Below are 14,113 nucleotides of genomic sequence, written 5' to 3' on the forward strand. Positions count from 1 at the left end.
TTTTTCTTACTGCGTATCCTTTTCAGGATACTTGAGGAAGAGGGATATTTTTCTCCTTTAAAGACACCATGAAAGGTTGATTAGAGTATTCTAAGGTGTGAATGATCTTAATTGCTTAAACAAAACATTCAAGCAAAGTTCCTTTCCAACCCTTCAAAAGTTGCCAAGAAGTTTAAAACTAAAATACGCTACTTATTACAATCCTCTTATCCTTAGTTCTTAGAATAATTATATTCAGTATTTCCAGTCTCATTTTTAAAATCCTTTTTAACTGTCATGTCTGACATACGTTTTAATGAAAGTTCGTATCCTTTTTCAGGTAAAGTATAAATTATACATTTATCAGGTAAAGTATAAATTATACATTTATATTCTATTTGAACAGTTATTGAAAGCACTGCTATAAGTAATTAAGAGGTATGAGTCAGTAGATAGGTAGATTTCATTTGTCTTTGTAAAGAGAAGAGTGTTATTACAGTATTACAAGGCTTATTAGATGTCCTAGGAAATTATAAAGTAGGAAGAATTCTTTTTGAGTAGCTTCCAATGTATTATTTCTCTACCCCATCCAAGTAGCATCATATTTATCAAATAATACTTTTTACACAACATTATCCCTTCTCTCTTTTTAACAGCTTTATTGAAGTAAAATTGATAAAAAAAAAAACTACACATATTTGATATATACAATCTGATGAGTTTGGTCATATGCATATCCCTTCTCTCTTATCTTTTTCCATCTCAACCTCCAAAATTAAATCATTTATTCACTGTCTTTGGAGAAAGATCCTGATAAATTAGCTTGCGCTGAAGGTTTTGATGGCAGATTCTAATATATTATTTCTTTTAGACTTTATTTACATTTTAAAAGGTTACGTTCAGAGCTCAGCATACATTAACATAAAATGAATTATGATATTTCATATAAACTTTCCAGATAAAGAGTGTTTTTAGCAGAAAGAGCCTGCCTAGCATTTTCTGTGCTAAATTATGCCTGTGCCAGGCCACAACTAATAATTTTCATTATAACTGGACAAAAATGTAGTGAGTGCTTACTCAGTGCCAGGCCCTATGTTAACCATAAAAAATATAAAGGTTTTTAATAATTGCTAGCATATTGTTTGTGTTTCCTGGATCTTACCCTCAAATAGCTCAAACCAGGAGAATACAAACAGAGTTACAGAATGAGATGATAAATTCAATAATAAAAATATGTACAGGGTTAAGAAGTAGTGTAAAAGATGTGATTTATTTTGTCAGGATTGGCTCTACAAAGAAGTCTTCTTCTGAGTTTATGTATAAAGAGTGAATAGTTGATTAGGATAGAAATAGGATGGGGAGGAGAGGTTGGGGAGTCATTGCTTAATGGTTGCAGATTCTGTTTGTGGTGATAAAAACGTTTTGGAAATAGATAGTGGTGATAATTGTAAAACATTCTGAATGTTATTAATGCCACTGACTTGTAACCTTAAAAAAGGTTAAAAGGACCAATTTTATATATATTTTAACATAATAAAAAACAAATTTTTTAAAAACCCTATAGGGAGTTCCCCGGTGGTTTAGTGGTTAAGATTTGGTGCTTTCATCACCGTGGTCCAGGTTCAGTCCCTGGTTGGGGAACTGAGATCCTGCAAGCTGCGCAGCGTGGCCAAAAAAAAAAAGTGTTTCTTAAAAAATAAAATAAAAATATTAAACCCTAAAAAATAAGATGAGATGATCAAGAGGCATTCGTGTTACCCAGTGGTTATTTTCTGGTATAAATTCTGATTTATGATTTGAAATGATTAAATATACATTAAAAGCAATAAAAAGTATCTAAATATTAGGCTATTAAGTACATGCCTGATGTACTGCAGTTAAAATACAATCATGTGTGTGTACTTCTGAAAGATAAGCATCAATTTATTTAATAAGTATTTTTCAAGTCTGTTTTACCTCAGCACCTAGCATGAGCAGTGGCTGACAAACACCAAGTACACAGTAACTAACTGTGAGTATGAATACTGTAATGAATGGAAAGGCTTCAGGAGATCCCGTAGACATAACGTTAGCCTAAGGACTTGCTGACAGCAGAGGCGTCTGACGAGAGTAGGCTAACTAAACAGAGCTTAAGGAATGGTGTGCCTCACCACTGGACTAAAGTGAGTGCCAAAAATGTGAACTTCTGCACTTTTTTGATGGAAAGCAAGTAAAGTTTAAGGAACAGGGATTTAATTTGAAGCATGGCTATTAAAACTATTGAAAACGTGGCAACTTTTGATGTGGGATTAATTTTACTATTATCAATTCTTGGTAAGCCTTGTTTGCCCCTTCTTTTCTCCCCTTTTTGTCTTCTCTAATCCTTCTTTATAGCTTTTATAATAATGAAGAAGTGTTTCATGTAAAATACCTAGATGAGAGAAAAACAAATACCTTAGGCTAACATATATATATATATGTGTGTGTGTGTGTGTGTGTGTGTGTGTGTGTGTGTATATATATATATATATATATATATATATGGAATCTAAAAAAAAAGGGTTCTGAAGAACCTAGGGGCAGGACAGGAATAATGATGCAGACGTAGAGAATGGACTTGAGGACGTGGGGAGGGGGAAGGGTAAGCTGGGCCGAAGTGAGAGAGTGGCATGGATGTATATACACTACCGAATGTAAAATAGATAGCTAGTGGGAAGCAGCTGCATAGCACAGGGAGAGCAGCTCGGTGCTTTGTGACCACCTAGAGGGGTGGGATAGGGAGAGTGGGAGGGAGATGCAAGAGGGAGGGGATATGGGGATATATGTTTATGTATAGCTGATTCACTTTGTTATAAAGCAGAAGCTAACACACCATTGTAAAGCAGTTACACTCCAATGAAGATGTTAAAAATAAATAAAATAATAAAAAATAAAATACCCAGATGATTAGAAGTTACACAGAGTATAAGTATAGAATTTAAGATAAAAATAATATAATAAAGAAATAACTTTTTTGCTAAATTAGAAATGAAATATGGGATGGGTATCATTCATATTAATTGAGAACAAAGGAAATAGTTGAAAGGATTAAATTAAAATTTGTACTTGGGAAAGCCTTTAGGAAATAACTTATTACTATCCACATTTAATGAGTCCAAGTAGATTTTTGCAGTTGAATAATACAAATGCCTAGCCAATTCATGACTTTCAACAGATACATAGATAGCTAAATTTAAAAATAGTTCCCTTCAACTGCTGAATGGATAAACAAACTGTGATACATCTGAATAATGAAATATTCCTCAGCAGTAAAAAGGAGTTAATTACTGACATACACAATGACACGGATGGATCTCACAAAGCATTATTCTAGGTGAAAGAACCCAGACCCCAAAACCACATACTGCATGATTCCGTTTATTTTGATAACAAGAGCTAATGTGTGATCTTGGAGAGTAGATAAAAGAATATTTTTTGAAGATAAGATTGAGAACTGAGAGTCCAAGGTGTTACAAAGATGTGAAGTCACATGGGGTAGTAAAAAGAATTTCCACCCCTTTCTACATGGGATAGATAGAAAGTCTGTGAGCCAGGTGCTGACTTAATTAGTTGACTGGGGAGGTTGCTAGGTGACAACAGTGATGCGGAAGTGGTGGCTTGGCTGAATAGCAGAGCCTTTAAAGAGCATGAATTTCCCAAGTGAATTAGGACTAATAATGGTCTGGAAGGGATGCTAAAACAAGTAAGACATCATCCCTCCTCCTAGCCACTGAGATATGAAAGAATCAACACCTCCTGGGAAATAATGTCAGGGAAGAGCTGTGTTTCTGCTTAGTCAAAGAAGAAAGGGGCTTCCCTGGTGGCGCAGTGGTTGGGAGTCCGCCTGCCGATGCAGGGGACGCGGGTTTGTGCCCCGGTCCGGGAGGATCCCCCATGCCGCGGAGTGGCTGGGCCCGTGGGCCATGGCCGCTAGCCTGCACATCCGGAGCCTGTGCTCCGCAGCGGGAGAGGCCACAGCAAGTGAGAGGCCTGTGTACCGCAAAAAAAAAAAAAAAGAAGAAGAAGAGAGCACTTTCAGAAGTAGGTGAGACTACGTTGGGAGTTCTAACAATTCCACAGAGCACAGTGGAAGGGTTTAGGATGCGGGGAAGGAGTATTGGACTGTGTCAGTGGCCAGGAAGCTCAGAGAATTAAATGCCATTACAGTAACAAGGCAAGGCACGTGGAGTTTCAAATGACATGTGAATTTAGTTCCTACTTGTTCTTTGAGGCAAGCGGGTGATCGGTTCCAGCAGGTATAGTCTCAGTTCATCTGCTGTCAAACTCAGCACACACAAGGATAGTGGTCCCCAAAACTATAGTCACTACATGCTTTTTGGCCTCTTTGAATTACTATAATAAAGGTGTCTTCATTTAAAATATGTACTGCATTACTGCATGACAATTTAAGGTTGTATTTCTCTTCCCATTCTTGCAGAAAGTATGTTTTTTCAAAATTCTTTTTTAATGTACTGGTACAGAATTCAGCATTGTCTTATCTTCCAGTAGAAATGGATTGTTTTCTACTAAGTATGTTAGGATTATTTCAGTTAGGTTCTTGCGGGAATAATGACTCTTGGACCATGTTTTGAAGAATAAGTGGGAGCTGAGCAAAGAAGGGGGCTGGGGAAGGAGAATTTTGAGTTGACAGCATGTGCAGAACCCTGAAGGCAAGAGAATGTGACTCCTTCTGAAAACTGCAAGTAATTCATGAATGGCCAGACCGTAGGATTACAAGATATTGAATTTCATGTAGCTTCAAAATACAAGTCTAGAATTAGTAGGTACAGGTTACAGGGAGGGAGATTTGGGCTCATTAGAAGGAATAATTTCTAACAGTTTATAGCTTTTCAAAATTGAATGGATATACTAATACCAAGTGAGGTTTATCCCAGGAATGTGAGACTAGTTAATATACTTTTTTTTTGAAATTTTTTTAAATTGAAGTATAGTTGATTTACAATGTCTTGTTAGTTTCAGGTATACAGCAAAGTGATTCAGTTATACATTTTTATATAAATCTATTCTTTTTCAGATTCTTTTCCCATATAGGTTATTACAGAATACTGAGTACAGTTCCTTGTGCTATACAGTACGTTCTTGTTGTTTATCTATTTTATATATAGTGGTGTGTATATGTTAATTCCAACCTCCTAATTTGTTCTTCCCCCCTCCCCTTTCCTCTTTGGTAACTGTAAGTTTGTTTTCTATGTCTGTGGGTCTATTTCTGTTTTGTCAATAAGTTCATTTGTATCTTTTTTTTTTAAGATTCCACATATAAGCAATATCATATGATATTTGTCTTTGGTTACATACTTTTATTCTGCTACATTCTTAGAGCACTCTATCAGCATATTTTACCCTTCCTGCCCTGTGGAGTCTTCGAAATCAATGCTTATTTTGAAGCATTGATAAATGCTTAGAACTATAAAGTTGCCTGCTTTGTTTAGGTTATATCTGCAGTAAATGAATTTGGTACTTTGAAATTGTATTGTTAATAAAATTTCAACTTAAATTAATAAATTTGGTTATATTAGACTTGTGAAAGAACTGGTCTTGTTTGTTTGGTAGAACCACAATTCTTTTGTTAGATTTTATACAGAATCTATATTAACCACTAAACAAGGATAAAAATCTTAAAAAACTAATTCAGTTCATTTCAGTAGTTTTGAGCAAAATATACAGAGCAATCCAAGAAGAAGTTCAGAGACTTTTGTAACAGGAAAGGAAAGTTTAGTAAAGCCAGTGAGGCCAGTGAGTTTTCACATGACTTCTTTTGCACCTGTAGTATATAAAATAAATTCACTTGAAAGGAATCTCTTGTTTTTAAATAATTTGTTCAGTTTATTACATAGTTCAGCTTTCCTGGTGAGTAAATTTCAAACTGTCGAAAATATAATTTGTTTTCATATTTGTAAAAGAGAATTTCACTTTGAAGAGTTCTGTCCTGTATTTGCTTGACTTATGTTTTGCAGGATGGAGGTTTGCTCCTGAATAACCCTTCAGCGTTAGCAATACACGAGTGTAAATGTCTTTGGCCAGACGTCCCATTAGAGTGCATAGTATCCTTGGGCACTGGACGTTATGAGAGTGACGTGAGAAACACCGCGACACACACGAGCCTGAAAACCAAACTGTCTAACGTTATCAACAGTGCTACAGACACAGAAGGTTAGTCTGTTTATTTGCTGCCTTAACGTACTTCTAGAATTTGGTTTCTGATAGAATATGCTGATGCTCACTGCAAAGAGTATGTTGTTATGTCTCTGTCGTAGGCTTAGGAAGCACATGGGAGCAGGTGTTTGTCGTTTCTCTTTCTCGTCACTCATTTCTTCCCAGTAACCCTGCAGTAGTGATTTCTCCGTGTGGGAGCTAGAGCTACCTTGGCCTCCTTACAGCTGGAGAAGTAGCTGAAGCAGGAATAGCACAACGGCTTGGTTGGAGACTCTTAAGAATCAGGGAAAAGGAAAGGTGTCAGGTTGGTTTAGATAAACACATGGTAACAGGGAGAGAATCAGAGTACTTATGGAATTTCGATTATTTAGTAATGTGGCGGCAAACTGGAATAAGTCCATACTTCCACTCTGGCTGCCTCTGTGATCTAGTCTTCATATAAAGGCCCAAGTGGTCCTTTTAAAATCTAAATTAAATCACATCTTTACCCGGCTCAAAACCATCTACGCTTCCCATCACAGAACAAAATCCAAAAGCCTCATTCACTGAAATTCACCAGGCCCTGGAAGGACCTGGCCTTTGAATGCGTCTTCCCCCTCTCTCAGGACGTGTCTCCTGTATAAAGTGTGTCCAGCTACACTATAACTCTTGCTGTTTCTCAGACTTGCTAGGAAGGCTCCTGCCTCAGGGAATTGTTGTCTTCTCTTTGTAAGGCCTTCCCCCAGATACATGCTTGATTCCCACCCTCACTTCATTCAGGTCTCTGTTGAGGTATCACTTCCCCAGAGAGCCTTTTCTGATCACTTTCTAAACCCGTCACCATCTCACTCACTGTAACCCCTTATCCTGCTTCTTTCTTTCTTTTTTTTCCTTCTTAGAGCATTTATCTCATTATGGATGTATTGGTTTAGCCAAAAAGTTCATTCGGGTTTTCCAGTAAGGCGGTACGAAAAACCCGAACAAACTTTTTGGCCAACCCAATATATTACATGTTTGCTTGTTGAATTGCTTATGGTCTCTGTAGCCCACCAGGATGTAAGCAGGAACTTCTCCTGTTCACTGTGTGGACTGCAATGCCTGGCACATAGTAGGCAGTCAGTACTTATTGACTTTCTAGTTTGGGCCTTGAGGTCTAGATCTCCTTATTTTACTATATTATTTTTCAGTCCTATGTGAAATCTGTTATTAAATTTGTAAAAGTTATTGTTCACAGTTAACAGCCCCTTGCTTCTGAATCTCATTCTTTCTATATTGTCATGTTAGTGACTGAGTCATTAGCCTACATGACGCTCTTAAACTCCCCACTAAGGATGTTTATCTATTAAATGATAACCCAAGAAAAGGTGACATTCTGGATTTTTCACTATCTGAAATTTCGTCAAATCAATAAAATATTCTTACTGTAAGCAGTCTTAGAAAAAAATAGCTTTGATCACCCAGTCTCATAATACTTACATGTATACCTTGTGCAAACCATGTGATGGGCTCATTTGAAATTTTCAGGAAATATGAAATGCTGCTTTCATTCACTTGCATTCTAGTTAATGAAGAATTAAGAGTGAAACATATGTAATTGCTGATACTAGATGGTTATCGATGTGTAGAAACAACAGTGTCATTTGGTTCAGTCTAATATATTATCAGTTGCCGAATAAATGGTGAATAGATGTAGACGGTTAAGCCTATGAGAAAACTAAACTAGACTGCTGTAAACAATTTACAAGAAGCAAATTAGACTCGATATGGGTCTTAAAAGATAGTTAGGGTCTGGACATTTGAAAAGAGGATTCAGACTTCAACTTCTGGCCATGATGGAATAATAGGAGCCATATATTTCCTCCTACCTTAAATCATTAGAAAACTGTACAGAGCAATGGTTTTCAGACGTTAGATGACAGATGGCAAGGCCACTGATTCCTGAGAGAAGGAAAATAAATGAAGTAATCACATGATTGCCCAGCTTGTTTCTAGGTGATAGCATGAGGAGTGGGGAACTCAAGCAGGACAGTCCCAGGCTCTCAGAAAACAGAGTTTGGGATGCACAGAAGCCAAGGAAATTAGAATTTGTGGGCAAAATACTACAGAGAAGGCAGCTTCATAGAGAGAGTGCTCTAGAGCTGTGCAGAGGAGTCCCCTTGAGTACTGATCTGTGTTGTGTGCAAGCATGTGAGGAAACTACCCAAGGCAGATTACCCCAGAAAGGATTAAATAGAACAACGCTTGGGGCTCACACGGGACCAGGCAGCTCAGATTTCCATCACCTAAATTAGAAAGACCTTGTAATGTGTGGGATGTGCAGTAGAGTCCTCAGAAGGGTATGGTCTCAGTAGTGACATCAGATTAGTTCTAGACTGAAGACTGCTCTGGGTCCACCCTAACACAGCTTCAAAGCAATTCTCAAAAAGATCAAATTGAGTTCCAGTTAACAGCATCCACTGTTGGAATAAAAGCCAGCAATATTTAAAGGAATGCAACAAATTCCAGCACACAAAAATATAAGATTCACAATGTTTGGCATGCAATTAAAAAATTACCAGGCATGCAGAGAAGCATGAAAAGGTACATTTAACCAGGAGAAAATCCGATCAGTGAGAACAGACCTAGATATGAAACATGAGAGAATTGGCAGACAGAGGATGTTACAACAGCTATTCTAAGTATACTCCATGTTCAGTGAGATAGAGGAAGATTTGAACATGATGAGGAGAGAAATGGATGATATAGAAAGGACCCAAATCAAATCTGTAGAAGTGAAAAATGTAATGTGTGAAATGAAAAATACAGTTGATAAGATTAATAGCAATTCTGTACAAAAACATGGAGAAAAGAGAAGAATAAATACTTACCAGCTCATTTCCTAAAGCCAGCATTACCCTGACACCTAAACCTGGCAAAAACATTATTAAAAATATTAAAATACCAATCAATATTCCCTGTTAATACATATGCAGAAGTCCTTAAAATATACTAATAAATTGAATTCAGCAGTATATAAAAAGGAGAATACAGCATAATCCAATAGGGTACATCTCAGGAGTATGGGTTTGGCTTAACATTCCAAAAAATCAATATAATTCACTGTATGGACAGACAAAAAGAAGGAAAAATTTATGATAATCTCAACAGATGCAGAAAGGGCATTTAGTAAAGTTCATCAACTATTCATGAGAAAAACTTTCAGCAGATTAGGAACAGGAGGGAACTTCCTCAGTCTGATAAAGGGCCTCTATGAAAAAGCTAGAGGTGGCATCGTGTTTAGTGGTGAAAGACCAAATCCTTTCTACTTAAGATGAGGAGCAGAGTAAGATGTTTCTCCTCGCTTCCAGCTAGTGTTGTACCGGAGGTCCTTTTCTGTGCAGTAAGGCAATAAAAGGAAATAAAAGGCATATAGATTAGAAATGAAAAGTAAATATTTACAGACAACCTAGTCGTCTATGCTGACAATTCTAAGGAATCTATAAAAATCTACTAGAACTAATAAGTGAGTTTAGCAAAGTTGAAGAATATAAGGTCAATAAAAATCAATTGTATTTCTGCATACTAGCAATGAACAATTAGAAATTGAAATTAAATATATACACAGATATTATTTATAATAGCATCAAAATATTAAATACTTAAGAAACTATTTAACAAATTATATGCAAGACCTGAGCAGGAGAAACTACAAAACACTACTACAGAGAGAAATTAAAGAAGGCCTAAATAAATCGATATATCAGTACCGTGCTCATGAGTTGAAAATCTCGGTATTGTTATGGTGGCAGACCACAGATTGATCTATGGACTTCATGCAACTGCTATATAAATGAAAACGGACTTTTTCTGGAGTAGGGATTAACAAGATGACTATAAAATCTATATGAATATGGGAAGGACCTAGAATAACCAAAACAATTTTGAAAAAAAAAAAAATTGGAGGACTTAGACCCCCTGATTTCAAGACTATAAAACTACAGTAAGCAACGGTGGTATTTGCATAAAGACAGACAGAAGATCAGTGATACCTAATAGTACAGAAATTGATCCAGACATGTATGCTCAAAAGATTTTTGACAAAGGTAATTCAATGAGGAAAGGATAATCTTTTCAACAAATAGTACTGTGACAGTTAGATAACTGTATTTTAAAAATTGAACCTTGACCCTTCACATCATACACAGAACCTAACTGGAAATGGATCACAGACCTAAATACAAGAGTTAAAACTGCAAATCATCTAGAATACCCTGGAGAAAATCTTAATAACCTTGGGTTAAGTAAAGAGTCTTTGATAGGACACAATAAATGTGGACATAACAGGAAAAACAGATAAATTAGACTTCATCAAGTTATAATTTTGTTCTTCAAAAGACACTTTTAATAAAATGAAGACAAGCTATAGACTGAAATAAAATATTAGTAAAATATGTTTGATCCATCTTCAGAACCAAATGTATAATCAGATGCAATATATATAGAAAATGCTTACATTGTATAATATAAGGAATATACAGAGATGAAAACAAAAATTCAGTGGGGAAAAAAATGGCCAAGCGTTTATTTGAACAGACGCTTCACTGAAGAAGATGTACAGTTGACTAAGAAGTACATGGAAGACTTTTCAACATTATTAGTCCTTAGGGAAATGAAAATTAAAACCACAAGATCCCAGTACACATCCTCTAAAATGATTAAAATTAAGACCGACAGTACTAAGTCTTGGCAAAGATGTGGAACAGTGGGAACTAAGATATCCTGGTGGTTGGCGTGCAGAATGGTGCAACCATTTGGAAAACAGTGTTGTGGTTCTTAATAAGATAAATAAACTTTTACCATATGAATGAGAAATATCATCTCTGAGTATTTACCCAAAAGAAATGGAACCATATATCTACAAAATGATTTAGGATTATTTCTAATAGCTAAAAACAGAAGAGAACCAGACCGGAGAGAACAAATTGTGTTATATCCATACAGTGGATTACTACTTAGCAATAAAAAGGAAGGAACTACTGATCCATGCTGCAACATGTAATTCAGAAGCATTTTGCTGGGTAAAAGAAGCTAACCAGACCCAGAAGCGCTATATATATTTATGATTCTGTTTATATGAAATTCTAGAAAAGGCAAAGGGTAAGGGAGGACCAACCATAAAAAGGCATGAAGAAGCTTTTGGGATGACAGAAAATGTTCTATGCCATGATTGTTGCGGTGGTAACAGTGTATGTGTTTGTCAAAACCCGTCAATTTAGACACTTAAAATCGGCAAATCTTATTGTATGTAAATTATACCTCAATAAAGATGATCTCAAGAAATTAAAAAACATGTACTCCCATAAAAATTATTTATAAAAAAAGAAATTAAAAAACAAAAAAGGAAGGTTGGAAAGGCATTTCAGCAGTGGCTAACAGTATGACCGAAAACAGAGAAGAGAGTCCTGAAGCAGGGGTCCTAATTTATCAGAATTATATGGCGTATTTTGGGAGATGAATTTCATTTCATAGTTATATTCAATATTATGGATTCTTTACTCCTGCTGCTATTTAGCTGGAGTGTGGAAGTAAGCGAGGCTTTGTAATTTGCCTAAAATTGGATAATTGTAAATAACGTAAAATTAGATCATTGCAGAATAACTCGATTTTTTAATTCACCCTATCCTCTGTTTGTTTTAACAGAAGTCCACGTAATGCTTGATGGTCTGTTACCTCCTGACACCTATTTTAGATTTAATCCTGTTATTTGTGAAAACATACCTCTAGATGAAAGTCGAAATGAAAAGCTGGATCAGCTGCAGTTGGAGGGGTTGAAGTACATAGAAAGAAATGAAGAAAAAATGAAAAAACTTGCAAAAATATTAAGTCAAGAAAAAACAACTCTGCAGAAAATTAATGATTGGATAAAACTAAAAACTGACATGTATGAAGGCCTTCCTTTCTTTTCAAAATTGTGATGAGTGTGTGCACAGTTAGCCTCCTAACTGAAGGCCTGTTCAGAAGATCCACAGAGTTCAATAAGGAATTGTGGGGTTCAGCATGACTACCTTTGAAATGCTTAGAATTCTGGGGAATCCTGAAAAGACAGTGTTCGGACCAGCTTGCACAGTACAGAGAGGTTGTGCGTGGTTACAGAATTCATCTGGGAATTAGGTTTTTATGATGTTAATAATTAACCACGTGTTAGGAATCTTACTGTGCCCGTTGGTTTTAGTACATATTGGTGTTGTATTGTTTGATGTTTGAAAATTTATTAATATATGTGCCAAACAAGGACTGAAAGCTGTCATATTATACTTGGTATTTTTACTTTAGTCACCATATTCAAGTTAAATTTATTTGATCATTGATTTTCTTTCATGTGGAAAGCTAATTTCTTCTTAAAATAATTCATCTCTTTAAACATCACTTAGGTTTTCACTAGCTACATTCTGCATTCCAAATGTTGCTTTCTACTATTGTCATATCATCTAAACAGATAGAGAAAAAATGGGATTCTCTCTATCAGAGGACTTATACATTTGAAATATGAAAGAGCTAGATACAGTTTTCTATTCCAAATGTGTTTATTTCAACATCGTTTGGTTCCGAAAGATAGGTGAAGTTCCAATCAACCACTTATTCCCCCTGAAATTTCAAGGTAATGCTGTATGTTAACTTTTCTAGCTCTAGCTTAGCATTCACTGTTATGAAAGTAATTATTTGAATTTACTGAGAAAATGCCCCATCATTAACAAAAATAAGCTATTGAAATAATCTATGTTAAAAGGCTAATGTCATTTTTAAATTATTTATTGTTCATAATGTAGCCCTTCTTCTCTTCGTAGCATTTGAATATACCTGTCAACAGTATGCTTTAAAAAAATGTCAGGCTTGTTTTACCTTAACTCCTTTAACCATCTGGACTTCACAGAGGTTAACAACATATACACCAACCCGAATCATTGTTTATGCTAATCAGATTCATCCTTGTTGTGTTATCTATCTGCCATGTAAATCTTTCACCATGTTTAGATTTGTGAAGAGAAATGAAAAAAGGTGAGTGTCCTTTGCTTTGTACATGTAAACTAGAGCTAAACCCCTTACGGGGATTGTCATATTGTGTCTTTGCAACACTGATGCAAAGAGGCAGTGAGGCATGGTTCACAGATGCTGGGGGAGCTGAGTGTCTGGGTGCAGCTCGGGCTCCAATGCAGAGCCCTTCTCTTTGTGACCTGGAGGAGGGTGGACAGCCTCTCTGGCCTTCAGATATTTTATTTGTAAAATGAGAAGAGCTGCCTCTAAAATTTTATTTCCTCTTAACGGCAACTGAAAAGTAAATTCTGCAAATGTACAAGCAAAAGATAGGAAGAAGTGTGAAAATGAATTTTCAGTCCTACACAGGTAAAATATCTGCTCTTTTCAAAGAAGCAAAGAATTGTCTGTTTTAAAAAGAAAATGTAATAAATTATCCAACTTATCAGTTATTTTAAACATAGAAAATAAAAATTATTTTGTAGCTCAGTCCTTTTGGGGTGTTTCAGTTCTTATTTCTGTAATAAATGCTGTGGTGGTAATATTTCAGTTCTGTTCTTGCTGCTGATGTTACTGTTTATTAAAAATAGCACCGGGACTTCCCTGGTGGTGCAGTGGTTAAGAATCCACCTGCCAACACAGGGGACATGGGTTCGAGCCCTGGTCCGGGAAGATCCCACATGCTGCGGAGCAACTAAGCCCATGAGCCACAACTACTGAGCCTGCGCTCTAGAGCCCGTGAGCCACAACTACTGAGCCCGAGCACCACAGCTACTGAAGCCTGTGCGCCTAGAGCCTGTGCTCCGCAACAAGAGAAGCCACCGCGATGAGAAGCCCGCTCACGGCGACGAACGGCAGCCCCCGCTCGCCACAACTAGAGAAAGCCCACGCGCAGCAACAAAGACACAACACAGCCAAAATTTAAAATAAATAAATAAAATAAAATGTATTT

At 36.3% G+C, this 14,113-nt stretch overlaps 1 protein-coding gene across 3 annotated transcripts in view; it reads left to right on the top strand.

Moving 5' to 3' along the window:
* PNPLA8 (patatin like domain 8, phospholipase A2) overlaps positions 1-13,650 on the top strand; it is a 134,148-nt gene extending 120,498 nt beyond the window's left edge. For all 3 annotated transcript variants that reach the window (XM_019940638.3, XM_019940637.3, XM_019940641.3), the window contains 2 exons: positions 5,973-6,168; positions 11,830-13,650. In XM_019940638.3, coding sequence (XP_019796197.1) covers positions 5,973-6,168; positions 11,830-12,104 — 471 coding nt within the window. In that variant the 3' untranslated portion in view covers positions 12,105-13,650. The remainder of the gene's footprint in view (positions 1-5,972; positions 6,169-11,829) is intronic.
* The last annotated feature ends 463 nt before the right edge of the window (positions 13,651-14,113 follow it).

The sequence above is a fragment of the Tursiops truncatus genome, chromosome 9 (assembly GCF_011762595.2).
Source record: "Tursiops truncatus isolate mTurTru1 chromosome 9, mTurTru1.mat.Y, whole genome shotgun sequence".
NCBI lineage: Eukaryota > Metazoa > Chordata > Mammalia > Artiodactyla > Delphinidae > Tursiops > Tursiops truncatus.